Source organism: Ochotona princeps, chromosome 5 (assembly GCF_030435755.1).
Source record: "Ochotona princeps isolate mOchPri1 chromosome 5, mOchPri1.hap1, whole genome shotgun sequence".
Taxonomy (NCBI): Eukaryota; Metazoa; Chordata; class Mammalia; order Lagomorpha; family Ochotonidae; genus Ochotona; species Ochotona princeps.
In genome coordinates, this window is record NC_080836.1 from 20559283 (window position 1) to 20586226 (window position 26944).

Sequence of the window (26944 nt, forward strand, 5' to 3'; positions counted from 1 at the left end):
TTATCACAATACATATTTTGCTGTATACTGATCTCTCCTCTAGGAAACCAATTTGGACTCCTTTAATTAAAAACATCAGAGCAAGCAGAGGCATCTCGTCTCTTCATGTGGGCATGGTGACGTGGGACCCAGCAAGAGCTGGAACTACAACAAATGAGATTTTGTTTTGAAAGTGATCATGCATCCAGAGAATGTACACCACTCAGAAGAGGCATTGGCAAGACTGCCAAACCCAAAGACAAAATCCTCCCTCTGTCCTTAACACTCAACCACCACTTCCTTGGCTGTCACCAATGCCCCCTGCAGACTATTCTCACCTTGGCCAGTGCAGTTGTGGATGGTTCTAGCAGCAGCTCCGAGATCTCATCAACCTGGAGGACGATGGACACCTTTCCTCCTGAAAGCAAGAAGAGGAAAGGACAGTAGTTAAGTGAGGGCAGGAGGCTCTGACTGTGGAGGCACTGGGGTGGGGGTGTGCAATTCTTTTCCAGTTGAAATTCAACAGCTTCCTAGTGTCTTTTTTCTTAAGTTTTATTTTATTTTTCTTTAATGGGAAAGTCATATATACAGAGAGGAGGAGAGACAGAGAGGAATATCGTCTGTCCGTTGATTCACTCCCCAAGTGGCTGCAACAGTTGGAGCTGAGCCAATCTGAATCGAGGAGCCAGGAGCCTCTTCTGGGTCTCCCACGTGGGTGCAGAGACCCAAGGCTTTGGACTGTCCTTGACTGCTTTCCTAAGCCACAAATAGGCAGCTGGATGGGAAGCAGGGCTGCTGGGATTAAAACTGGCGCCCAGGGCCTAGCAGCTAAATTCCTCGCCTTGGACGAGCGAGGATCCCATATGGGCATATGTTCTAATCCCGGCAGCTCCACTTCCCATCCAGCCCCCTGAGTGTGGCCAGGGAGGACAGTCGAGGATGGCCCAGGGCCTTGGGACCCTGCATCCGTGTGGGAGACCTGGAGGAAGTTCCTGGCTCCTAGCTCCTAGTTCCTAGCTCCTAGTTTCTAGCTCCGGATTGGCACAGCACAGGCTGTTGTGCTCACTTGGGGAGTGAATCATCGGACGGAGGATCTTCCTCTCTGTATGTCCTCCTGTCTGTGTATCTGACTTTGCAAAAAATAAAAATAAATAAATCTTACAATAAAAAAAAACTGGTGCCCATATGGAATCCCGGGCATGCAAGGTGAGGACTACAGGGTACCGCACTGGGCCCCCCATGGTGTTCATGAAGAAATAATTACATGACTTTACTACAGAGTAGTGATGCTAGAAAATTAGATGACTTTCAAAATAATGTTCCTTAGAGAATCTCTTACACCAATCAATACTACAAAATGTAGAGCATCTAGAAAAGTCCCTTAAATGAAGCAGCTGCCTTGCTCTGCCACCAGCAAGACGAGAGAGGCAAAGAGAGAAATCTTATCTAAACTTCTTTAAAGGCAGGATGCTCGAGGAAATTGCTGGTCCCTGGTCCCTGTTCTCTTATGGATGCACAAACATCAGTAGAGTCCCTACTGTGCACCTGGGAGGAGACATTTGAACTAGACATGTGTGGTTCGTACCCATCTGTTTTGGCACTACGTGACGTAGTAGTCATACTCAAACTTCTGTGTGCATCAGAATCAATGCCCGTGTCCAGGTCCTCCCTCAGTGGTTCAGAGCCAGGAGGCAGCGGTGGGCCCAGGAATGTGCATTTTCACACACTTCTTGGGTAATTCTGGTGCAGACCATAATCACTGCTGGAAGTTGTGAATCCTCATTTATTCTGTGTTACTGTTTAACAGAAATCTTTACCCACATCAGATTGTAATGATTCCTGAGGAACTTAACCATTTCTTCAGTTTCCTCAAGTATCAAACTAGGGCTGAATCTGTAGAAATACCTATGATATGGAACCACTAAAGAAAAATTGAATAAATAAGCTAGATTCAAGACTGGAATTTGACTGAAATCTATTTCATCCAAAAATTGGCTACCAGCAGACAATATTCAGCTAATGAAGGCATTTGGATTTACAGGAATGCTTACTGTGATAAATATAATGGAATTTTAAAAATCTCTGATCAGGAGATACTCAGACCTCACTTCAATAAGGTAACAGAATGCAGGTGTCCCATAAGGTTTCTTTTTTTTTTTTTTTTTTTTTTTTTTTTTTAATATATAATCCATTTTATTGTATTGTTGTTGACAATCTTTACATAGTTAACTATAGTTGAAGGAAAATCAAGAAAGAGAAGGAAAAAAAAAAAAAGGTTCAGGGGGATAGGGAGGTGGGCAATGCTATTATGTCCATATTGTTTCCATCATGTATCTGAGGTAAAAGGGGATATTGAGGGAGAAGCCCCACCCGGTTTCCCGCCCACCCCAAGTCCCATATGTGGGGCATGCTCTGAGATATGTGCTCAAGTGGAGTTAATAGTTCTCCAGTTATGAGTCACTGCCAGGTTCGCTCGATGAGGTGGTCCACTGATTGATATGGTCCATCATGAAGTCTCCATTTGTCCCATATTTCGCTGCCAACATGTAGCTGAGATGAATGATTGTCCTATTCTGTCTTCTGTCTTTTCTTGGTTAGAATTCTGAGTCCAGCAGTTCAAGTGGGGAGATCTCCAAAGATACTTTGAGGTATTCCCAGACCAGATTCTCGTATGTTCTAGCAAGCACAGGGCCCGGCACAGTCCATCACCCTGATCAGCTGGTGGTTGCAATTGCTGTGTTGGTTCTGTTTTCAGTCCCGAGTTGCACTGGAACCAATGGGTGTTGCAGTCCAGTCTGGTTCGGCCCTTACATCAACCAGTGGGAGCTGCAGCCTAGTCGGGGCGACCCACAATAACCCCCACCAAGCCTGCCCCCTACCCTGGTTTGCCAATTTGTGTAGCAGAAGACCAGTCTGTCCCCCATCCCATTTGGCTCTGGTACTTGTCAATGGGTATTAAAGCTTAGTTCTATCTAATCGACTCAACCATCCAGCCCTCACAGATGTTGTTGAGTGCCTCTGTCTAGCCATCCCAGCCCCCGTCCTAGTTTTCATGCCCTCCCACGGGAATAGTGACCCAAGAAGGGGGAACCCACTTTTTCCCTCCCAGGTCTCTCTGTCCCGGTTTATGCACTCTTTAGGTGGTCCTGTGATTTGACTCGACAGAATTAGTCCCCAGTGCCAGCTTCTGCCAGCTGATGCTGTGGCCCTGATCTTGTCCACATGCAGCGCACAGGTGTTGTAGCCTTGCTTAGTTGTGTCTGTCTCTATCCCAGCCAACACTCTCCAGTGGGAGTGGTTGTCCAGCGAGGGGACCAGCCCCTTAACCCCCCCCGCCAGCTCTGCCCCTCCCTTCCTGGATCTCACGTGTGCTGGATGGGTGTTGCATTCATATCCAGTACAGGCAACCACGCCCTGGCGTTCCAGAATGTGTACTGGTTTTGTCGCAACCAAACCCGGCCCATTCCACACTCTGTTCTGGTGATCGGATTTGCCAGAGGATGACATGAACTGATTCAGCCTGGCCTGCTCCTGACCCATGCCGAATGCATGCCAGTGGGAAACTTTCCATGGCCTATTCTGGGCTGTTTCCAATCATGCTTCTCGCGCTTACCTGCAGGGACTGTGTCCTGCCAGAGGAGTTGCCCAGGCTCCTCCATCAGAACCCCTCCCAATGCCAGATTTTGCGCTTGCCAGGGGGTTCTTGAGCCAACCCTACTCAGTTCACCTCCTGTCCTAGCAGGAACAGTGGCTTTTCCTGGCTGGCTTTCACCCCATTCTGACTCTTGTTGTTGGATGTTTCAGCCCAGCCATGGCTCGTCCATACCCACATACAGCTCACACATGGCTCAGAAGGGGATTGAGACCCAGCCTAGTCAGTCCCACATCTACCCTGTTTCTCCATAACACCAGATGGTGCTGGGATCTGAACCGGCCTGGTGCATCCAATCCCAGCCCACACTAGTGCCTCGGGTGACTACAACTGTTTCCTAGATAGAACGCAGCCCCCATTCCAGCACATACACCCCTTGGTGGGAACCTCATCCCAGCTGTGGCTTCCCAGATTGGGACCGTTCCTAGCTGTAAATCACGCACCTGCACGTGGTTGCTCCGAGGACCATTAGGTGCCAGCCTGCTAGACAAGCCGGAGCTTATCTTTTACTTGATAGGTGTTCAAAGCTCAGCATTATTAAGGGATTGGAAGTTCTTCAAAGGAAGAGTTACTGGCATTGGGAATCTTTAGGATTGACTCAGATCCCAGAAACAGTGGGGTCACTCTAGAGCTATCTCAGCAGCGATTCAGATGTCCAATACCCCAGAGCTCCCCGGCCGGGCGGCCAGTAGGCACAGCCTGGCGCCAAATGGCGCACTGGCCGCCCTGGCCCAGCCCGCCATGAGCCATGGGCACATGGCGGACTGGGTTCGGGATCCGAGCTAGACGTCCCCTCCCGCAGCCCTCGGCTCGCCTCTGGCAGCCGGAAGTTAAATCCTGCAGGCCCGAGGTTGCGCCCCTCCCCAATCCCGTTCACCCACCACCCAATGAGGGTGTTGGGTGGGTCCCGGACATGCCCAGTCACGGAGGCCTCCCCCCTCGGCGTACTCACCCCAGAAGGAAGCAGGCCGCACCCAGGCATGTCCGGGCCCAGCCCGCCATGAGCCATGGGCACATGGCGGACTGGGTTCGGGATCCGAGCTAGACGTCCCCTCCCGCAGCCCTCGGCTCGCCTCTGGCAGCCGGAAGTTAAATCCTGCAGGCCCGAGGTTGCGCCCCTCCCCAATCCCGTTCACCCACCACCCAATGAGGGTGTTGGGTGGGTCCCGGACATGCCCAGTCACGGAGGCCTCCCCCCTCGGCGTACTCACCCCAGAAGGAAGCAGGCCGCACCCAGGCATGTCCGGGCCCAGCCCGCCATGAGCCATGGGCACATGGCGGACTGGGTTCGGGATCCGAGCTAGACGTCCCCTCCCGCAGCCCTCCCCATAAGGTTTCTAACCGTTCAGTCAAATACCTGTACCCATAAAAAAATTTCTGAATATGTTTATTATGGGAGCACAACTTCCTACTTTTTAAGTGTGATCTTTGCACAGTGAGTTCTTTCTTAAGGGTATAGTGTGGAGACTAAACATTAACTTTTCAGTGGAGAAACTGGGTAACAACTACCTTAGCCAATTAATTAATCAAAAGTTACAAATCAAGGAAATGATATAAACTTTTGATATGATGGGATGAAAAAGGTACTTACTTCTGTAATCACAAATAATGAATGTCTGGGACAGGTGCTTGGCCTAGCCATTAATATGCATGATAAGGTGCCATTTTCTCATTTCAAAGGGCCTGTGCTCAACTCCTGGCTCTGCTTCTGATGTCATGCCAAATTCCTGCTAATGCTTACTCTGGGAGGCAGAAGTGATGGCTCAAATAGCTGCTCAAATAAGCAGATCTAGATTGCATTCCCAGTTCCTGGCTTCGGACCAACTGAGTCCCAGCCAATGCAGCATTTTGGGAATGAACCATTTTCTTATTCTGTGTCTCTTTCTTCTCACCCTCTCACTCTCTCCTCCCTTATTAAATAAGTAAATACACAAACTATCTTAACACAGAGATCCTAATCAAACATGCAAACCAAATATAAAGTGTAGTCTGTACAGGGTACAGGGATGGCAAAAGCATATTAAAGATAAGCTAAGGAATATTGGTTCAGTAACTGTAGCAAATGTATTAAACTAATGTAAGATGCTAATATATAGGAAACACTGTGGGTAGAAAGTGTCTTATGGGAATATTATACTGTTTACTCAATTTTTCTGTAAAACTGTTTTAAAACATAAAGTCCATTAATTTTTAAAAGTTTGGTTAAAAGGAAAAACACTTTTAAACTGAGTATAGTTTTTAACTTTTCAGATTATCTTTCACCTCTGAATGATTTTCCCTCAATCACACACAGAAAAATTCATAGCATTAAGAAAATGAGTCTTGGGTCCGGCATGATAGCATAGCAGTTGAAGTCCTTGCCTTGAATGCGCCAGGATCCCATATGGGCACCGGTTCTGGTTCTGGCGGCCCCACTTACCATCCAGTTCCCTGTGTGTGGCCCAGGAAAGCAGTGGAGGTTGACCCAAGGCTTTGGGACCCTGCACCCACGTGGGAGACCCAGAAGAGGCTCCTGGATCCTGGCTCCTGGCTTTGGTTTGGTACAGCTCCAGCCATTGCGGCCACTTGGGGAGTGAACCATTGGATGGAAGATCTTTCTCTCTGTCTCTCCTCTTCTCTGTGTATCTGTCTTCCCAATAAAAATAAATAAATCTTAAAAAAAAAAGAAGATGAGTCTTCCAAGACTGGGTACAGACAAGTTGCACATTATATAAGCACTTACAGATTCATAGGACCCGGGGGAGTACGGGAGAGAAATTAATATATTTGGAAATTGTCCAAAAACATTTGGGTATTTTAAATAAAGAAAACATCACTTCAAGCAACAGTGACAGGTACTATTAAAGAGCAGCTGATGTCAAAGCATGGTGGGTTAAGCTGCAGCCTGTAATGTTAACACCCCATATCTGCACTGGCTTATTTCTCAGTTGGTAAACCATTGGAGGAAATAGTCTATATTATCTCTCAAAACTACACAAGAGAAATTCTTACAAACTGACAGAAACAAACATGTACAGAAATACCAACAGCAGCTATGTTCATAAAAGCAGAACCTGAAGCCAATTCAGATGTCTATAAACAAGAGAATGTACTAATAAAATGTGGCTTAGGCATACAATGGAAAACAAAAGCAGCCTATTCAATAATGTCAGAAAGTCGTGGGGATGTTTGCTCTTCATCTTTACGCTTGGACTCAGCAGACACTTCCCACCTCAAGGGGTTTGCATTCTTCCCATGCCTGGAATCCCTTCTCCAAATCTGGCTTGCTTGCTCCAATCACTCCAATCTGTTCAAATGGTAGCTCAAGACCAGTCTTCCCTGCAACTCCATTTAACATACATCCATCTACCCTTATACTCTATCTTCCCATATTCTGCCTACCCCATTTTCTTTTAATGGAAATAAAATGCACATAACATAAACTTTACCATCCCAAACATTTTTCAGGAGTGTTTATATTCACACTACGTACAATCTATTTTCAACTTACTCATATTACAAAATGGGAATTCTACACACATTGAACCACTCTGCATCTTTCTCTCCCCCAATACTTTTTTGGGAAGATTTACTTTTACTTGAATGGTAGCACTACAGAGCGACAGATAAAGAGAGAGAGATATCTTCCATCCTCTGGTATAGTCCTCAAATGACCACAAAAACCTAGGTTGGGCCAAGCTGAAGCCAGGAACTTATTCCCAGTTTCCCACGTCAGTGGCAAAGGTCCAAGGACTTGTGCCATCTTCTGCTGCTTTCCCAGGCTCACTTGCAGGGACCTGGGTCAGAAGTTAAGCAGTGGGACTTGAACCAAGGTTCATATGGGATGCTGGCACCATGGACAGTGGCTTAACATGAGGCATCACAGCAATGTCTCTCAAAGCAGAACTAGCAACCCCCACCTTTTTTTTTTTTTAAAGATTTACATTACTCATTTGAAAGGCAGTTACAGAGAAGAGAGAGAGAGAGAAGAAGGGACAGAAAAAGATCTTAATCTGCTGGTTTACTTTCCAAAAAGTGGCAACTGCTGGGGCTGGACCAGGCTAAAGCCAGTAGCTAAAGTCAGGGGCCTAAGACACAGATCATCTTCTGCTGCTATCCCAGTTGTATTAGCAGGGAGCTGGATTGGAAGTGGAGTGGCTGGGACTAGATCAATACCATATGGAGATGCCAGTTTTGCAGGTGTTAACTTAACCCATTATGCAACAATGCCAGCCCCTATCACCATGAAGTTGACTACTCTCTCTATAAGCATGTAAGTGGAATCATACAGTACTTGTGTGTGTGTGTGTGTGTGTGTGTGTGTGTGAGAGAGAGAGAGAGAGAGAGAGAGAGAGAGAGAGAGAGAGAGAGAGAGAGACTGGCTCATTTTACCTAGGGAAAACATTCTTATGGTTTATTCATATTGTATCGCATGATAGAATTTCATGTAAGTAGTAGGTTAAGCCTCCACCAGTAATGCCTGTGTCCTATATGGGTGCTGGTTCAAGTTCCAGCTGCTTCACTTCCAACCTGCCTCTCTGCTTATGTCTGGGAAAGTAATGCAAGAACCCAAGTCCCTGGGACCCTGCACCCATGTGGGGGGCCAGGATGCAGCTCTCAGCTGTTGGTTTCAATTTGATCCAGAACCAGCCACTGGGGCCAAATCGGGAGTAAGCAAGAGGATGGAAAATTCTTTGTCTCTCCACTCTGTAACTCTGACTTACAAATAAATAAAAATGAATAAATCTTTAGAAAGAAATTTGCTGGGGTTGTGATGTGATGTGGTGAGTTAAGCTTCCACTTGAGATGCCTGCAGCCAGTATGACCATTGGTTTGAATCCTGGCTGCTCTGTGTTTGATCAAGCTCTTTGCCAATGTGCTTGGGAAAGTAGTGAAGAATTGCCCAAATGCTCAGGCCCTTTAATTAACAAAGGAGATGATAATCAAGCTCCTGGCTTCAGCCTGGCCCTGTTCTGGTTGTTGAGGTCATCTGGGAAATGAGCCAGTGGATGGAAGATAGACCTTTCTCCCTCTCTCTGCAACTCTATTTTTTCAAATAAAATCCTTAAATCTTTTTATTAAAAGATGATAATGCCTGTAAATTTTTTAAAAATGTTAACCATTGCACCTAAAATTCACCTCAACACTTATTTCTCAAAGAAAATGTTGAGCGTCAGACAACATAGTCAAATGTCCTATTTCCACTACAAGGTCAAAACAATATTATTTCTTCAGTAACATATAAGTTTGAAGAAACATGAATGGGAAGAAATACCAGTCCCACCTTAAGGAAGATGAGGGAAAATGGGTAATGAAAGCTGAGGGTTAATCAGCCGTCAGAAAAAAATGCACTCACCCTGCAGAGCGTATTTCTGGTGGTAAATCTCATAGGCTTTTCGGTGGGCCTCGGTGACAAGCTGGAGGCGTGCAGCTCTGGATTCCTCGTGAGGAAGCTCCCTCACCACGGCCTCCAAGTCACTGAAGGTGAACCAGATCCCCACCATGTCCCCAAAGGCACGGAAGGCAAAGGCCGCATACTCAGCAAACAGGTCAGCAAAGCCATCCCTTCTCGGCCCCAGGCTGGCAGGGAGGGTCCCCTGGTGCAGGATGACCATGGGCTCAAGCTGCGCTGCCCTGAGGGTCTCCAGGAGCTGCCGGTAGCACCGCACCACCTTCTCATCAGGCTCCCTGGAGCTCCCTGCTGGCAGCAGCTGAGCCCATGACAGAAACACCTTATAATGGCTGACCTCACTGGCACCAAGACTGCTGAAATACTCTGGCAGGGAAGCGGGCAGTGGCTGGCAACAGACAACAATGTCCTCGTGCCCTGCTGCAGACCCAGAACTCTGCTTTCCCGGTGGACAGTTCAGGCTGGGCAGCAGGTCAGTGGTTAGAGGACCAGCAGCTGAGATGAAACTGCTGTCAGATCCCCAGTCTGACCCCTGGCAGGACAAACTGAGGAGCACGGTAAAGACCGCACTCCAAAACATCTCCATTTCCAAGGAGCTGTCAGAAGGCTTGTGGAAGGACCCCTGACTTTATAGCTGCAGCTAGTGTTGTAAAATACTAATATTTAACTGGGTCATCTAGGATAAAGAAATCAGTACTTGGTTCACCAAAGTAACATATAGAACTATTAAAGGGCTATAAAAGATAACACAGAAAGTTCAAACTTTACACACAAGCCTTATATATGACATTAAAATTTGTTGGCATAATAGATAATGAATTTCTTGTTAAACTGCTTTTCTCCTTCAAAAAATGGTCCATAACACATTTTCTAAAATATTCCAACACTACAGAAACATTTTTCAAAAATTTGCAAATTCTTCTTTGCCCACTGCCCTTGCCTCTGTAAGATAAGCACCTGCAACGATGGTCTTCCTTCCAGTTTTCTTTCTCTGTGTGGCTTAATGATTACTTCGGAATCAGAATGTCGGAGTTTAAACATCACCTAGTAAAAGCTACCTCTCTGTGCCTACAACCTCACTCACAGAAAAGATAATTGGGGCAGGTGTTGTAGTACCATAGGATGAACCATTACTTGGGATGTCTGCACCACATCGCTGTCAGTTGTATCTCAGCTCTTGCCTTGTCAATCCAGATTCCTGATGATGGGTCCAGGAAAGCAGTGGATGGTGGTTCAAGTAAGTAAGTACCACTCCCAAAGGTGAGGAACCAGAATGGAGGCATCTGGGAAATGTACCAGCAGGCAATGAGACGCCTTATGTTTTTCCCTTTTTCTCTGTCATTCTGCCTTTAAAATAAATCTTTCTGAGAGAGAGAGAGAGAGAGAGAGAGAGAGAGTGAGTGTTGGGCTGAAGTTGTGGTTGCCAGGGGCAACACCCAGAGCTGTGGGAGCCTAGAGGGGCAGAGCGGGGCTGCCTGGAGCCAGGGGAGTGATTGCAGCGAGCCAGCTGGTTCTTATGAACCCTGACTGCAAGGAAGGCGCTGCCACTCACAGATGATGACTGTCCCAGACCTTTCATCTCCATGGATCTCCTCTAGGCTATTTGGCAGCCCAGTATCAGTGAGGAGATCCAGATGGCCTTCAACACATACATGAAGTTCTTGCAGAAGGCAGCACTGACTTGGGAGACAACACTGGGGAAGAGGTGCATGTGGAACAGCTGATCCAGGAGCCCTGTTGTTGCTGCTGAGAGCAGGATAAAGCATTGTTTTCAGATGGAGAAAGGTAATACCCAGATTGACCCATAAACTTGCAGAAATAAAGCAGGGCTAGCAGGCAGAGAAGGAATGTGCCCATGGAGGAAGTCTCATTCTCCCAAAGAGGAAAGAACAGCCACCTAGACACATCCTGTCCAGTGACTAGGCAGCTGATGACATGGTGTGGAAGCCAAAATCCTGTGATGCTATTCTCTGGAAAGGCTTCAAATGGGACCCAGCCAAGCTGAATGAAGCTATCACTTTTGAATTGGGATCTCAAACTAACAAGATCCTGGGGATCAGGGAAACCAGAGGGCAAACCTATCTACATCAAGCACCTGTATCTCTTTAAGTATACAGCTGACCCTCAGATAAGCACTGGTTGGCTAAGCAGCATCACATACGGACAACAGGAGGGAAGATGGCCTACCTTCTCTTTGAAGTGGACATCTGAGACCCTGCTTGTCAGTGATGATTACAGAAAAATGCCTGGACCTAAAGTTGGAGGAGCTAAAATCGTTAGTTCTATCCTGGGTGGTTGAGAAGATGTGAATGTACATGGAACCATACAGACAGAAATGAGCATCATGATATCAAAGGTCCCGTGCAGAATCAAGGCCTAGTGTCCTGGCTACTCTAGGCAGCCCAGCTCCAAGGCCCTCTTCCCTATATGACAGGCCATCAACTGATGCATCTCAGCAGCATCAAGTGCAGGATAGTTCATAGTAATTCACTGCAGAGCACCCCTAGACTGGAATGTGGCTCTACATTGGAAAGCTATTAGTATAAGTCAACAAAATACAACAAACACACACACAAGAAAATGAGTAATTAATGACAGGAAATTAAATGGGTCATTTTCCTAGCACATTTAAACAATGTAATTCAGGAATAATCATTACTGACATACAGATGCAAGCTTATAATATTTAATTTCTATAACATAAATTAACTCATACAGGATCACCTTATATATACATCCCTCAACTTTCTTTTTCCTACTCAATAGCTCTTGGAGCTTTGCATATATCATGGCATATAATTACACAGCCTTCCACAAGGATTGCCCATATTAAACAACAGTTCCTTGTAAGTTTTGAGTTCTAATGTATGGCAAACAATGCTGCAAATGAATGTTCTTATGTATATCTTTCTTTGTCCACTTATCCACTGTTTAAAAGATTCTTGAAAATTGCAAACTTAACATGGCATGCCCATTTACATTTTTATCAAAAATATAAATTTTTTTTGGGCCTGGCACCGTGGCCTAGTGGCTAAAGTCCGCACCTTGAACATGCCGGGATCCCATATGGGCACAGGTTCTAATCTTGGCAGCCCCACTTCCCATCCAGCTCCCTGCTTTTGGCCTGGGAAAGCAGTCAAAGATGGACCAAAGCCTTGGGATCCTGCGCCCATGTGGGAGACCTGGAGGAATTTCCTGGCTCCTGGCTTTGGATCAGCGCAGTCACTTGGGGAGTGAATCATTGGATGGAAGCTATTTCTCTCTGTCTCTCCTCCTCTCTATATATCTGCCTTTCCAATAAAAATAAATAAATCTTAAAAAAAAATAGAACTTGAAAAATTCAATTAAAATTTTTTTAATTTTAAAAAGTTTTAAAAATTTTAATGTAAATAGTTTTTGCAAGGCAAAAAAATTTCCAAAGTAGGCTCAGATCTTACCTACAGTGAGAAGCATGTCTCAATCTCTCAGCCTGGTTAAGTTACAAATTTCCTGTTGTGGTGAAGGTTGGGGGCTGGCACAATGATTCAATGGGCTGATCCTTCTCCTTCAGGGGTTGGGATCTCATGTGGGCACCAGTTCATGTCTCAGCTGCTCCACTACCATTCAGCTCCCTGCTTGCGGCCTGGGAGGACAGAGGAGGATGGTTCAAGACCTTGGGATCTTGTGCTTTAAAATAAAGATTTACTTATTTTTGTTGGAAAGGCATATCCACAGAGAGGAGAGACAAAATGATCCTCCATCTGCTGGTCTACTCCCCAAGAGGTCACAACAGCCAGAGCTGAGCCAATCCAAAGTCAGGAGCCAGGAGTTTCTTCTGGGTTTCCCATACGGGTACAGGGTCCCAAAGCTTTGGGCCATCCTCTACTGCTTTCCTAGGCCATTAGCAGGGAGCTAGATGGGGAGTGGAGCAGCCAGGGCATGAATTGGTGCTCGTATGGGATTCTGGTGCTTGCAAGGTGAGGACATTAGTCACTAGGCTATTGTGCCGGACCCAAAATAAATAAATCTTTAAAATTTTTTTCCTGACTTTTTTTTTTAAACTTACCCTACACTGATAACCTAGAAGTAAAGCTGTTTTCATTAAATTTTGTTAAATGGCCATTTGTTTTCCTTCTAAGGTCTGTGTTTATATAATTTCTTAATTTTTATTTTAGCTTACTACTAATACAAAAACATTCAACAGAGTTTGGATATAACATATTAAAACTTGATACAGAAAATTTTCTCCATCTTTTTGAGTTGGTTGATGTCTTTCAAGATACAAGACCTGGTTTAAAGCTCCATGTCAAACCTATTTAAGTATTTCTATGTTTTCGTTTTCAGTCTTAGCACTTCACCACTGCGACTTCTGTGCATGTTGTGTGGCAGGTCAATTTTTAACATGCTGTTGAATTCACCACTCTTCCCCCACTATTTGGAATGCTACCTTATCAGTAATGGAAAATATATATGTAGATGTTTCTGGACTTTGATTAATTTATCTATTCCTGTACCAGTACCATACAATCTTAATTGCTATAGTGCTGTAAGTACTTTTGGTTTTCTGATAGGACAAGGCCTTTCCTATCTTGTTTTTCCCCTGAATTGTCTTGGTTATATTTGTGTATTTTCTTTTCATGTGACCTGGATGTATTTCCATCTCAGAACATCTAGTTCTACTTTGGTCTTATATCTATCCCACAGTTTAGCTATGCCAACATTTATGTAATACTTTCACTATGGATAGACATCTGTTGGGATTTGACTAGTATTTACAGACCAGTTGACAACCTAAAATATTCAAACTTTCCCATTCTGGAACATTGCATCTATTTCCTTATCTGAACCATTTACCTAATTGTCTTCATAAAGATCTCATACATGTTAGTGTAGGCAGACAGGCAGATAGGAGTGGAGCAAGATGTCCTGGGAAGTCTCCAGGACTTTCTTTATCATAACAACTCAGAATCTACAGGGCTGGAAAATCACCATACTGCCATCCATATAGAGACCCTAATTAATTCTAGGTTCATAAAAATATTAGCATTGTGGTTTCAGCTGCCACATGAAAACAGAATTGCCATGACACATCTGAAAGGACCTCACTTGGAAAGAAAATAGATGGTACATCTGTTCCAGCAAAGCCTCATCTATCCCCAAACCTCTTCTCTATCCCATGAATATTCTTGCCCCATGATTAAAGTGAAAATAATGATATTAAAAACCCTCACACCCTCTGGGCAAATGTTCCAGCTCAAGTCTACCTGCTTGTCTACTCTGGAGTGTGTGCCTCCATTTACAATAAACTACTTGGTTGCTCATTTTATTCAAACCTGTCCAGCCCCAGACTTTTTTCTTGAGACAGCGTCAAGGACCTGGATATATCCTCTGGGGACACATTCCTGACAAGTATGTGTGGAGAAGGTGGGGTTGGCATCCCGTATCACAGCACAGGTTCAACCCTTGGATGCTCCACTTTTAATCCTAACAATGTATCTGGGAAAGCAGTGGGAGATGGCCTAAGTACTGAGGTCCCCACTATGCATATTAAAGACCCAGATGGAGTTCTGGCCTTCTGGCTTTGACTTGGACCAGCTCTGACCCCCGTGGCCACTTGGAGAGTGAACCAGCAGATGGAAGATTTCGCTGTCTCTCCCTATCACTGTGTTTTTCATATAAATAAAATGTATCTTTAAATGTGTGTGGAAATGTAAATATATACATTCAAACGTGCAAAATGGACTTTATTTGCCATAACAACCTCACCTTGCTCTGAAAGTGTCATTGACGTAAATGACAGGACAGGGGAGAAGATGACAAATTCACCAGAAATGCGGATATTTTTTCTGGGCTTAAAATTTTCCTTTGGGTAAATACTTGGTTGATGAGAAGTTTAAGTTCCAGTTGTGTTTTTTCAGGATCTTCCAATACCATTTTTCTTATAAAGTTGCAATCAGAGAAGGGAGAGGCTCATCCAAATAGGATATGGTTTCTTGCTTGTCTTTGGAATTTTCACTAGAATGCTTGTGGCTTATGCGAGCACCCTGTAGGAGACTGAGATCCTGCATCTCCAGGTTCCTTTGTTCATTGTCAAGGCCTTTCTCAGCCTCTATAATCAGGAACAGACCCGGCTGGAGCATGTGCACTGTAAGTATTATCCAACTTCTCCATCCGTTTTCAGTCTCCCTTGCTCTTCTGTTTTTCTGTCTTTGAAGTCTGAAGTTGCTGTTTGTAACTCATAGTGGAGGCATATGTTCCCTAACTGGCCCTGCAGGCCCCAGGAAGGCCTCACCTGTTAAAGGTTGCTACAGTTAGAACTGCTGCCGAGTCTTGGGAATTGCTAGTCTCAGCAACTGTTGGTATAGTAAACAGTAGTATTTCCACTGGAAGAAAGTCATAAAATGTAGGGATAGCTTGTGATACAGAAAATTACACATTTTTTTCCTTTAAAAAGTGAAAGCAATTTGAAAACAACTTTTAGAAATTTCTTTTAGGGCATATAAAAAAGTTATTCAAGTATAATGAATCCAAGTGTAATTCAGCTAAAGGAATATCAAGCATCACCCCTCTTTGGTAAGGTGATAGAATTAGTGGCTGGAATGCACTGGCCCCTGTTGCGCAGTTTTAACAAAGCATATGCATAATTTATTATCCCCACCACATTACCAGCAATGGAAGCAAAGCTTTCTCACTCATCTTTTATCTCATTCAAGTGCCAATAAAAAATTAGGTAGGTCAAATAAATCTAAACAGGCTAGTGTGAAAGAGGTTCATCATGAGCGCAACACCATTTAGCAAAGAATTTTAAACAAACAACAACAGAAATTTTTAGCTAAAAAAATCATTTGGGATAAAAATTGTGTTTGGAATCAGAATAATAGTCATTACTGGGGAAGAGGGCTAAGCCTGGAAAGGGGCACCAGGAACTTTCTGAGATGATGGAAACATTTTGTATCTTGTGTTGACTGGTAACAAGAGATGCTCATATATATGACAGTATTTGTATAAATAATGATGTATTTTACTAAATCATAATACATTATACATACAGAATTACACACATACATACATACATATACATATATATCACAGCTTTATTCTAGCAATGTTTATAGAAAATGCACAGAACACTGTGCAGTTTGAAATTCACTCTTCCTGGGGTAGTACAATGGCTCAATTGGCTAATCCTCAGCCTGCAAGTATTGGCATCCCATATGAGTGCCAATTCATGTCCCAGCAGCTCCACTTCCCATCCAGCTCCCTGTTTGTGCCCTAGGAAGCACCCTTGGAGGATGGCCCAAAGCCAGTGGGGAGGATGGCCTACCTGAATGGGAGATATGGAGAAGCTCCTGAATTCAGATGGGCCCAGCTCTGGCCTTTGAGGCCATTTGGGGAATAAACCAGCAGATGGAAGATCTTTTTCTCAGTTTCTCCTTCTCTGTAATCTGCCTTTCTGATAAAAATAAATAAATCTAAAACAAAAAAAATGTGACCTTGGGCCTGGCACGGAATAGCCTAGCAGCCTAAGTCCTTGCCTTGCACATGCGGGAATCCTATGTGGGTGCTTGTTCTAATCCTGATGGTCCCCCTGCTCCTTTCTTGTGGCATGGGAAAGCAGTCAAAGATGGCCCAAAGCCTTGGGATCCTGCACCCACATGGAAGACCTGGAAGAAGCTCCTGGCTCCTGGCTTTGTGTTGGCTCAATTCTGGCCATTGTGGTCACTTAGGGAGTGAATCAGCAGATAGAATAACTTCCTCTGTGTCTGTCCTTCTCTCTGTATATCTGATTTTCCAATAAAAATAAATAAATCTAAAAAAATTTTTGATCTTCCCAGATTTTGTTTTAATCATCTGTATCTCAGAATTTAAACAAATTAGATGTCTTCTGCATGGGCTGTGTCAGAAGATACTTTGCATATTTTCTGCATTGCATCAGCATCTTACAAAAAATGTGAAATAAAAGGATTATTCTACACTGAAATGTTTACATATGTCTGAAAACACAAGGTGGTACTCACTGTTGAAGGTCTTCCCGTCTGTCCTGGTTTTGTCTCTGCCATCTGCCATCAGTGTTTTCTGGGTGAGAAGCAAATATAACAGTTATAAATAATATTTTCAAAAACTGAATAGTTAAGCTCTTGTTCCTGTTGTTCCAGAACACTATCAGATTCATTCTAACAACCAGAGTGATTGTTTAATAAAAAAACAAAAACCAAAAAAACAAAACACAACCACAGGAAAGAAATCTCATGCTAGAAAGCCATCTCATTTTGACACTTTTGCCTCATATCTTACTGGATCATCTTTGTTTCCTGGCATTTTTCCCCTCCAATCTCTTTCCTCAAGTTGCTGTTATAAATTAATCTGCTGAGTGTGGATGCCGCTGTACCCATTAAAGCAGTTCTGGAGTTTGAAGTAGCTAAAGCAGCTATAGAACAGAAAACTTTCACAGTTACAGAAAACATGATTGATAGAGGATTGTGCTTTTCAATGGTTTCTTTTTAAAGAGGTTTAAATTATGCAGAAAAAATTCCAGTGATTGTGTAGATATTGGTTCCTACACTATCCTAAGGAAAACTTATGAGAGTTTTTCAAGTAGACAAGCAAAAATTGGGATCTTAAAGTATTAATATATTATATAATGTGTAATATATAATAATATAAAGTGTTAATATATACCATTGAGTATCAAAGTTCTAAAAGTAGAACTCATTTCCTGCAACAAATATAGGCAAAATACTATTGTTTTTTTTAAATGAAGAAAAACTTTGCTTATGGTTTGTGTACTTGGATTGGAGTAAATCTGAATGATATTAAACCTGCAGTAAAGCTGGTGCTTGCCAGTACTTAGCTTCTGGTTGAAATTTGTAAAAATGGAAACCTAAATAAAGCACATAAACAAAATAAAAAACTTAGCAAGATTTAAACTGATTTAAAAAGTAACTACAAGTTATTTTCATATAATCTATTAATTTTCATTCTGCTTCAACATACATACTATGCTTTACACCAGTACCTAAGGGTAAGTACCTAGGGTTTAAACTCTCTTACAAAGATAGCTCTTGTTATCAGCCAGGGAATAGACATTATTCAATGCAGCCTTCAATTCTTTTTTTTTTAAGACTTATTTATTTTTATTGCAAAGTCAGATATACAGAAAGGAGGAGAGACAGAGAGGAAGATCTTCCGTCCAATGATTCATTCCCCAAGTGACTGCAATGGCTGGTACTGCGCTGATCTGAAGCCAGGAGCTCTTCCAGCTCTCCCACATGGGCGCAGGATCCCAAGGCTCTGGGCCATCCTCGACTCCTTTCCCAGGCCACAAGCAGGGAGCTGGATGGGAAGCGGGGCCTCTGGGATTAGAACCTGTGCCCATATGGGATCCCGCGCGTTCAAGGCGAGGACATTAGTTGCTAGGCCACGCCGCTGGGCCCAGTCTTCAATTCTTGAATACACATCAGCTATATTCCTGATGATAACATAATCAGTAACCTAATTTAAAATAAAATCACTGATCAGTCATTAGATCACTTGAAATTGTCTCAGTAAATAAGAAATGATTCATTGCTAAAAATGAGCTCTAAAATTCCACTGAAAGAAACAGTAATAGATATGATTTTGAGAAAAGGTTGGTAATAAGTTTGATTTGCCTCATTCTACATCTACATAACTTTAATAACTGAATATATATATAGGTCCTCAGTATATGCATATGTAGAATTATTAATTCATTTTTTTCTTCACAAAACCTTACTAGGTAAGTGTTATGTTTTTAAAATATGCATTTATTTGAAAGGCAGAGTTAGAGAGGGAGAAAAAGTGAGATCTTTAATTCAATGGCTCACTCCTCAAATGGCTGTGATGGCTAGGCTGAAACCAAGAGCTTCCTCTAGGTCTCCCATGTGAGTAGTAGTGGCCCAAGTACTTGGGCCATTTTCTGCTTTCTCAGGTGCGTTAGCAGGGAGTTGGATCAGAAGTAGAGCAGTTGGGATTAAAATGGGTACCAACATGGGATGTTGGCTTTGGAGGCAGTGGCTTAACCTGTTACAATACAATATTAGCCCTATTTTTCATATGAGAAAGTTTAAGTCCAGAAATATTAGGTAATTTTTCCAAGGTCATACTGAATAGTGTAGCTTTAGTGCCTGTGCTCTCAATTACCTGTCTTTGCCTATGCTTACCATTCATTAAGTTGTGTTTTTACAATCATGGTCTTTGGTTGTAACTTATGGTATTATTCTTGGGTTATAAACATGTTATGTTCATGTAGGTATCTGAGGCAAACTGGGAATTGAAGTTTTAAATTCCATTTTCCAAGTTCATCAACATGTTGTTATGTTTCTTTTGTTGTTAATTTATTAGTTATTAACGGCTTCAATGTAGTTTGTAGATACATTTTTTTGTTAGTGGAGAATTCTTTAATTTACTTTTTTTAAAGATTTATTTATTTTTAGTACAAAGTCAGATATACAGAGAGGAGGAGAGACAGAGAGGAAGATCCTCCGTTCGATGATTCACTCCCCAAGTGACGCAATGGCTGTGCTGTGCCAATCCGGAGCCAGGAGCCAGGAACTTCCTCCAGGTCTCCCACATGCGTGCAGGATCCCAAGGCTTTGGATCATCCTCGACTGCCCTCCCAGGCCACAAGGAGGGAGCTGATGGGAAGTGGAGCTGCCGGGATTAGAACCTGTGCCCATATGGGAATCCTGGCACATTCAAGGCGAGGACTTCAGCTGCTAGGCCATGCCGCAGGGCCCGAGAATTTTACGTTTTTCCAACTTTCATCCAAACACACTCCTTTCTGAAAAAAACATAAAGGCATGCACATTGATAGCATTCTAATAAAGAAAAACTAAGTAACAACTAATCTGCAAATCGACATAAGACACTAAGAACCTTAAATGGTATTATGAAAAACATTTCTAGGTAGGCATACAGCTCTCAATTTTAGAAAATAATTCAAGTCAAAATTAACACAGATTAAAGGAAAGCTTCTCATTTTCCAGACTTCAACTACTATACTTTATAGATCTTTTGTGAGAAGAACGTAAGTACAAGCCTAAGAAACATGGCATTCACGTGCTCTACAGGTCATGTTTCCTGTCAAAATTAGTTGTAACTCATACAATTCCAATGGTTCTTTTAAAATTTAGATTTAGAATACATCCACGACACTAAGAAGTTCTAAAACTTCTTATTTTCTTGTAGAAAACAAGTTCTAAATTTAGGACTCTTTTAAAAATGTATTTAAACTAAGACATGTGATCAAACTAAACTTCACTTTACAAGAAACAGAAAATTATAATTCGGCATTCAGAGCTCTTCATGAATTTCACCCCGTTTCCATGCATAATTAGGCCAATTCTATCCCTGGGAATACACATATATGGGTGTGTACAAACATAACAACAGAAGATGGAAACCAATTCACACCACATGACTCTTCAATTGTTTGCTTCAAATAGCTTATTCTTTGGTTCTGAATAAGCAGTATAGCAAAGTCAGAAAAAAATTTCCCTTTTTAAAAATTTTAATATGATTTAATTGGTGAGATTCATCTGGGCCACTGGTATTATTTTTTTTTGTTTTTATTTTTTATTTATTTTTTACTTCTTTTTATTCATTGATTACATTGTATTATGTGATACAGTTTTGTTGGAACTGGGAATCACCCCACCCCTCCCCTCGCCCTCCCCCCATGTGGAATAGTCCACCTTGTTGCATATCCACTGATCAAGTACAGTTGAGATTCCCTCTTTGCAAGCATAAACTAAACATAGAGTCCAACATCTTATAGTCCAATCTAGTTCCTCAGCTTCCTGGGGAGACCCTGACCGGTCCGAGGGCAGAACCATCAGATTATCAACCTGATCAATTAAAGGCTCCAACATACCCTCAGCAACAATTAACTTCATTGTGTAACTACTAGTTATAGTATTGAGTAACCAATATGTTAAAACAATCGCGATTTCTTAACCATCTTCTGTGATCACCTCATTGTCAATTCAGTTTTAGTTTATACACAACATATAACATAATATACATAAAATAACATGTTTTACATAACATCATGTCCTCTTAAATTAACGCAAACATGTGGTATCTGACCTTTTGGGATTGGCTCATTTCCCTTAGCATTATGGTTTCCAGTTTGGCCCATTTGGATAGAGACCCCCGCAGTGTGCAACACTGGTATTATTTTGTAACAAAATCAGCTAGCAGTGAGCAGCAATGTTATCTAAAAGGACCAGCAGGCCACCAAGTTCAAAGGGTAATATAAGAATAGAGCAGCTCACACGTAATGCGTCATCTTCCATGGACATAACATTCTACGCCTGTGAACTATATGTGGTTCCTGCAACACTGCTCCTGTCCTCAGGTGGTACATTTAACCGAGCTCCGTTCAAAGTAATGGGAAATGCCAAGTTTATTCATGAAATCTATCTGTCAGAGGCATGAAGAAGGTGTATATTTCTTGACACAAGACAAACCTCCAATGCCTCTGCAGTAGCTGGGGAAGCGTTCAGAGTTTACCTTGTACCAAGGCCCACTGGCTGGGTCTGCGGTTCCTCTGAGTCCACTGGGCCAGTCCTGCGCAGCACCACTCCGGGAATCCACCGGACAAGGACTAGAGCACAAGGGGAAGTTTACCATGGTAACGCAGCACTCACTTTGGATTACAGATTCTGTTTAGGCTTTAATAACAACCAACAGGAAGCCAAGGAGGCTTCCATATATCCATGTGTTGACATACAGCTTCCTTCTAGTGTCGCTCATAAACATGCCAACAGTCAGACCATTCAAGATCAATACTGACAGTAAAGTCTTCTTGAGACTTGAGACTTGAACACTTCTTTTTTTTAAAAGATTTATTTATTTTATTACACAGTCAGATATACAGAGAGGAGGAGAGACAGAGAGGAAGATCTTCAGTCCGATGATTCACTCCCCAAGTGAGCCACAACGGGCCAGTGTGCGCCGATCCAAAGCTGGGAACCAGGAACCTCTTCCAGGTCTCCCACGCGGGTGCAGTGTCCCAATGCATTGGGCCATCCTCAACTGCTTTCCCAGGCCACAAGCAGGGAGCTGGATGGGAAGTGGAGCTGCTGGGATTAGAACCGGCGCCCATATGGGATCCCGGTGCGCTCAAGGTGAGGACTTTAGCTGCTAGGCCACGGTGCTGGGCCCAAGAAACTTGAACACTTCTTGAGACTTGAACACTTTTCCCAGGAAATCTCTCTTCTTTCAAGATCTGGTGAATCATAAATTCTAAAATCAACTTATCTTCGATCTCTAAATGTTCCTGGAGCCACCTTTTCATATAAGCCTCTTCTTCTGGGACATCTTTTTTGTCTATACGATCTATGTGTGCATGAATTGTTGGACATTCCTTGCAGAGAAATTCAGTCAAGGAGGGTGATTCTTTCTCCTGCCCTAATCAGTCTTCCTCTTAAAAACGACTGTAACATCATAAAGTGCCGCTAAGTAATTATTTGGGGAATCAAAAGTGGTATGAGTTGGCTTTATTCTTGTTGTTAGCACATGTTTTAATACTGGGAGACCTTGCTGAGCAGCAAAGCTTGACTAGCTAAAAGGACTTCACTTTGTTCTGGATTATATCTTCTTCCCTTTCGAAAAATCACAAGATACATTGGAGTTCCTGCATCCACATGGCTCTGCAGCTTGCTTCTCATCTCTTCTTCACTGAATTTGGCACTTTTCTTTACATAGGTTCCTCCATGCTGAAACAAGTAGGACCCATACAATGGAAGTCATTTCAGCCCATCTTTCAGCATATACCACACACATGTCCAAGAGCATTCTGCCTGATGGCGAACATATCAGCAATGATCCAGTCAACTGTGCTTCGATGATTTGAGATATATATATATATATATATATATATATATAAATCTCCATATGGGATTATCTGTACCCCGGTGTAGTTTTTGAAGCAGAGCACCATGCTCTGGTAGACGCAGTAGAGCCGGTCGTCCATCCACAGGTAGAAGCGTGAGGGTAGGAAGGCAGACATCAGCCGCAGGAACTCCCTGGCCAGCACGTAGGTGGACGCCGTGCCCAACAGCATGATGTCCAGCAACAACAAGTACGAATGGAGCACCAGCAACAGCAGCATGTCCTGGAGACCCACGGTTCTGCCTGCTCTCCCGAGCCCTCCGCCGGCCCCCTCCTCCACCCCGAGCTGCCTCAGCGTGCTCCCGGCAGTCAGGTAAGGGGACACCGCTGCCGCAGCCCACCAGGGCTGGCTCCTTAGCATCACCTCAACAACCCGTGACCCTGGCTGTAGATACAATTCTAAAAATATGATATTACCTTTCGACTTCCTCTTTCTCCCACACTCCCTCCCAATCCCCTCATTAATATTTTAGTTTTGAGATAATATACTTAAAATTTACATTATAATAAAGGCTTAATACTGAATGAAATAAGTTTATTAAGTATAAAGCAAAAAGACCCTAGCTTAATGAGAACCAGGACTGGGACAGGTATGGTTAGACAGAGAGTGGCACCCACATGTGTGGGCTGGATAGTGGGGCTGGTTAGGTTGAACTAGGCTTCAATGCCCATTGACATGTATAAGAGCTGAATGGAATGTGGGATAGACAGTACCAGTCTGCTCTACATACTGGCAAACATGGGAACCAGGGCAGGGGGTGGGCCTGGTGGGGGTTATTGCAGGTAACCCTAACTAGGCTGCATATCCTACTGGTTTGTATGGGAGCTGAGTGTGCGGTGGGCAGGATGGGGCTGGACTTCAATACCCATTAGTTTACATAGAAGACAGGGCTGGAGACAGAACTGAGCCAGTAATTGCAACTAACAGTGTGCCTGTAGTCCGATTTGGGTGGCAGACTGTGCTGGACCCTGTATCAGCATATACACATAAGAATCAGGTCTGGTATCACCTCAGATGAAGTTTCTTTGGAAATCTGCCCAACTGAACTGTGTACTTGGAACCCATGGTCTGACCGTGGAATGCATGAGTCAGAGTTGGGCCTCTTTAGTGACTTAGACGGAACAGTGGACAGCATGTCCAGATGCACATGGAGGATATGGCAGTACACTGGAGCCTGCAGAGGACACCTGGTACCAGAACAGAGGATGGAGGACAGAACAAATCAATCAACTACACCAGCAAAGAGTTAGCAGTGAATACCTGGGCAAACAGAGTCTCAAAGGTGGACTATGTCAGCCAGTGGAGCCTGGAGATTTCATCGCAACTGGAGTGGCAAGATCAGCAGCAATACAGAACTGTTGAACTATCAAAACCACTTGAGCAGGACCCTTAGAGCCTGCCTCATATTGGGGACCCAGGTATGGTTGGGAGACTGGGTGTGGCTTCCTCCCTTATCTCTCCCCTCCCCCCAGACATAGGAAGGAAAAAAGAAAATGTCGAAACAATGCTCTCCCCCACTTTCCTCTAGCCCTTGACCCTTTGCACCCTAATCAAATATGTAAAAATTATCAAAAATAAAATTTATACCAAAAAACCAGTTAAAAAATAAGAAGAAAAATAAATAAAAATACCCTAGCTTAGTGGGAATATAGGCAATGGCTATAAAAAAATAACTGAATGGAAAATGACCATTTCATTCATATATATTTTAAAGTGATTAAAGTAATCACTTTACATTTTATTTTTAAATTTTATTTTATTTTAAAATTTTAAAGTGATTAAAGTAATCAGATCATTAAAACTATAGTAATATAAAATTCTTTTTAAAAGAAATTTGTTTTATTTTGATGATATTTGTGCAATTGAGAAGGATGTATGTCCATATGGACCATCAATCAAGGTAGGAAGGGTCAAGGAATGAGGAAAAGTGGATGAGACAATTGTTTCCAATTTTGACTTCTTTCTTCCTGTATCTTGGGGAAGGAGAGAAAGAAGGGGTGCAGGCCATTCCCAGCAGCCCACCTGCATCAGCACCTAGGAATGGGAGACAGCCATCCAATGTCATCCTAGGGTCTCAGATGTGGGGTATGTTCCGAGGGTACTACTTAAGTGGTTTTGATAGTTCTGAGATGCTGATTTTGTTGCTCCAAGGCTGAGCAGATCTGCCCAAGGTCCATTGGCTGACATATTCCACCTTAAAGTCTCCACTTGTCTAGATACTCGCTGTCAAAGCTTGGCCAAGAGCTGTCCAATTTGTTTTACCCTCCATGGTACTAGACGTCCTCTGCAGGCCTCAATGATCTGTTGTGTCTCCCATGTACATCTGGGCATGCTATCCACAATACAGGCTTCAGCAACTGAGGAGGCCCAGTTCTGACAGATGTGCTATATGGTCAGACAACAGATCCTGTAATTTTCTCCATGGTTGGAGTTTTAAACTTAGTAGTCTAGTTGGTAGGGTCCCCAAAGAAAGCTCCTCTGAGGTGACCCCAGACCTGACTCTTATGTGTGCCAGCCAGTAAAGGGTTTGGCTCAGTCTGTCACCCACATCAGCCTACACACACACTGGTCACTTGCAGTCACACTGCAGTCACCTGGTCAGTTCTGTCTCCAGTCCCATCTCATACACAAATCAATGGATACTGAGGTCCAGTCTAACTCTGCCCACCACACACTTAGCCCTCACACATACCAGCAGGAACTGCAGTCTAGTTGGAGCAACCCACAGTAACCTCCACCAGGCCCACTCCCAACCCCAGTGCCTGCATATGTTGGTGTGTGCAGTAGACTAGTCCTGTCTGTCCTGTCTGGCTTTCCTAACATCAATGGGTGTTGCAGTCTAGCTCAATCTGACTAACACCACTATCACGCTTAAACTTATGCTGGCAGGGGCTACCTTCTGTCCAGCCAGTCCCACCCCAAGCACTGATCTCATGCTAACTGGTGGGAGCTGCAGCCCATTAAAGGGGTGCCCAGTTTCCCTACTAGGCCCACTCCAAGCCCCAGATCTTGCATTTTTCAGGTGGTACTGTGGTCTAGCCTGACCAGGCTTGCCCCCATTCCAAGCACTTGCCAGCTGATGCTGTGGCAAAGCCTGAGCAGCCTGCACTTACTCTGGCTTATGCATGCACCAGTGGATACAGTCATTTAGCCCAACCTAGCTCTCCCCCTAACCTAACTCACATGGAATCCAATGGTTTTTTTTTTTAAGATTTATTTATTATTTTTATTGGAAAGGCAAATATACAGAGAGGAGGAGAGACAGAGAGGAAGATCTTCCATCGATGGTTCACTCCCCAAGCGGCCGCAACAGCTGGAGCTGAGTCAATCCGAAGCCTAGCCCAGTGCTGGAGCCTAGTCCAGTCTGGCACACCCTAGATCCAGTCCACACCCATGCTGAGGGACATTGCAGTTATGTTCTGCTCAGTTCACCACCACATTCTGACTCTTGCATTCACCAGTGGGAACTGCAGTCAAGCTGAGGCATCCCCTTCACTCCTCAAGCAAGCCTGTTCCCAGCCACATATCATGCGCCAGTGGTTGCTCTGACCCACCCTACCATAGCCCAACCCCCATCTTGGTCTTTGCCATCAAATGCTGCAGCCTGGTTTGGCCCAGCCCACCTCTAGTCCCAACTCTCACTGGTGGGTGTTAAAGCCTAGCTCTGTCCAGCCTGCCCCATCCTTTGCTTTCATACAAACAGGTAGGTGTGATAGCCTAGCCGCCCAACATGGCCAATACTCTATCCTGGCTCCCATGCATGCCACTGTGCCAGTGTTTGACCTGGCCCTGTCCAGTTCATTCTTCCGCATCCCATCCCCCCGCTCCCCTCCAAAACCATCCCACATTCTTGCCTGGCCTGACCAACACCCAGCCCTAACCCATGTGCTCACCAGCAGGAGCTACGGCTCACCAGGGAAGTTCACCAAGTTCCCCCAACAGGCCCATTCCTAGATCCAGATTGCTCTGGCCTACTGGTCAATCCACAGTCTCCAGAGCTGCAAGCACAAGGTTTCCCAGCTCAGCC

General features: G+C 43.8%; 1 protein-coding gene and 2 pseudogenes across 2 annotated transcripts in view; 1 reads left to right on the forward strand and 2 right to left on the reverse strand.

Annotated features, from left to right (window-relative positions):
• The window catches only part of LOC101519868 (lactase/phlorizin hydrolase), a 73616-nt gene that overhangs the window by 37545 nt on the left and 9127 nt on the right, over nucleotides 1-26944 (reverse strand). Inside the window, exons 2-4 of one of the 2 annotated variants that reach the window (XM_058664441.1) lie at nucleotides 17775-17880; nucleotides 17018-17074; nucleotides 318-397 (exon numbers count right to left, since the gene is read on the reverse strand). In XM_058664441.1, coding sequence (XP_058520424.1) covers nucleotides 318-397; nucleotides 17018-17074; nucleotides 17775-17880 — 243 coding nt within the window. Of the gene's footprint in view, nucleotides 1-317; nucleotides 398-17017; nucleotides 17076-17774; nucleotides 17881-26944 lie in introns of both variants that reach the window. The other variant, XM_058664442.1, reaches the window with a different exon arrangement.
• LOC101520108 (deoxynucleotidyltransferase terminal-interacting protein 1-like) lies at nucleotides 10143-11359 on the forward strand (annotated as a pseudogene).
• On the reverse strand, nucleotides 21690-23136 carry LOC101531822 (1-acyl-sn-glycerol-3-phosphate acyltransferase epsilon-like; annotated as a pseudogene).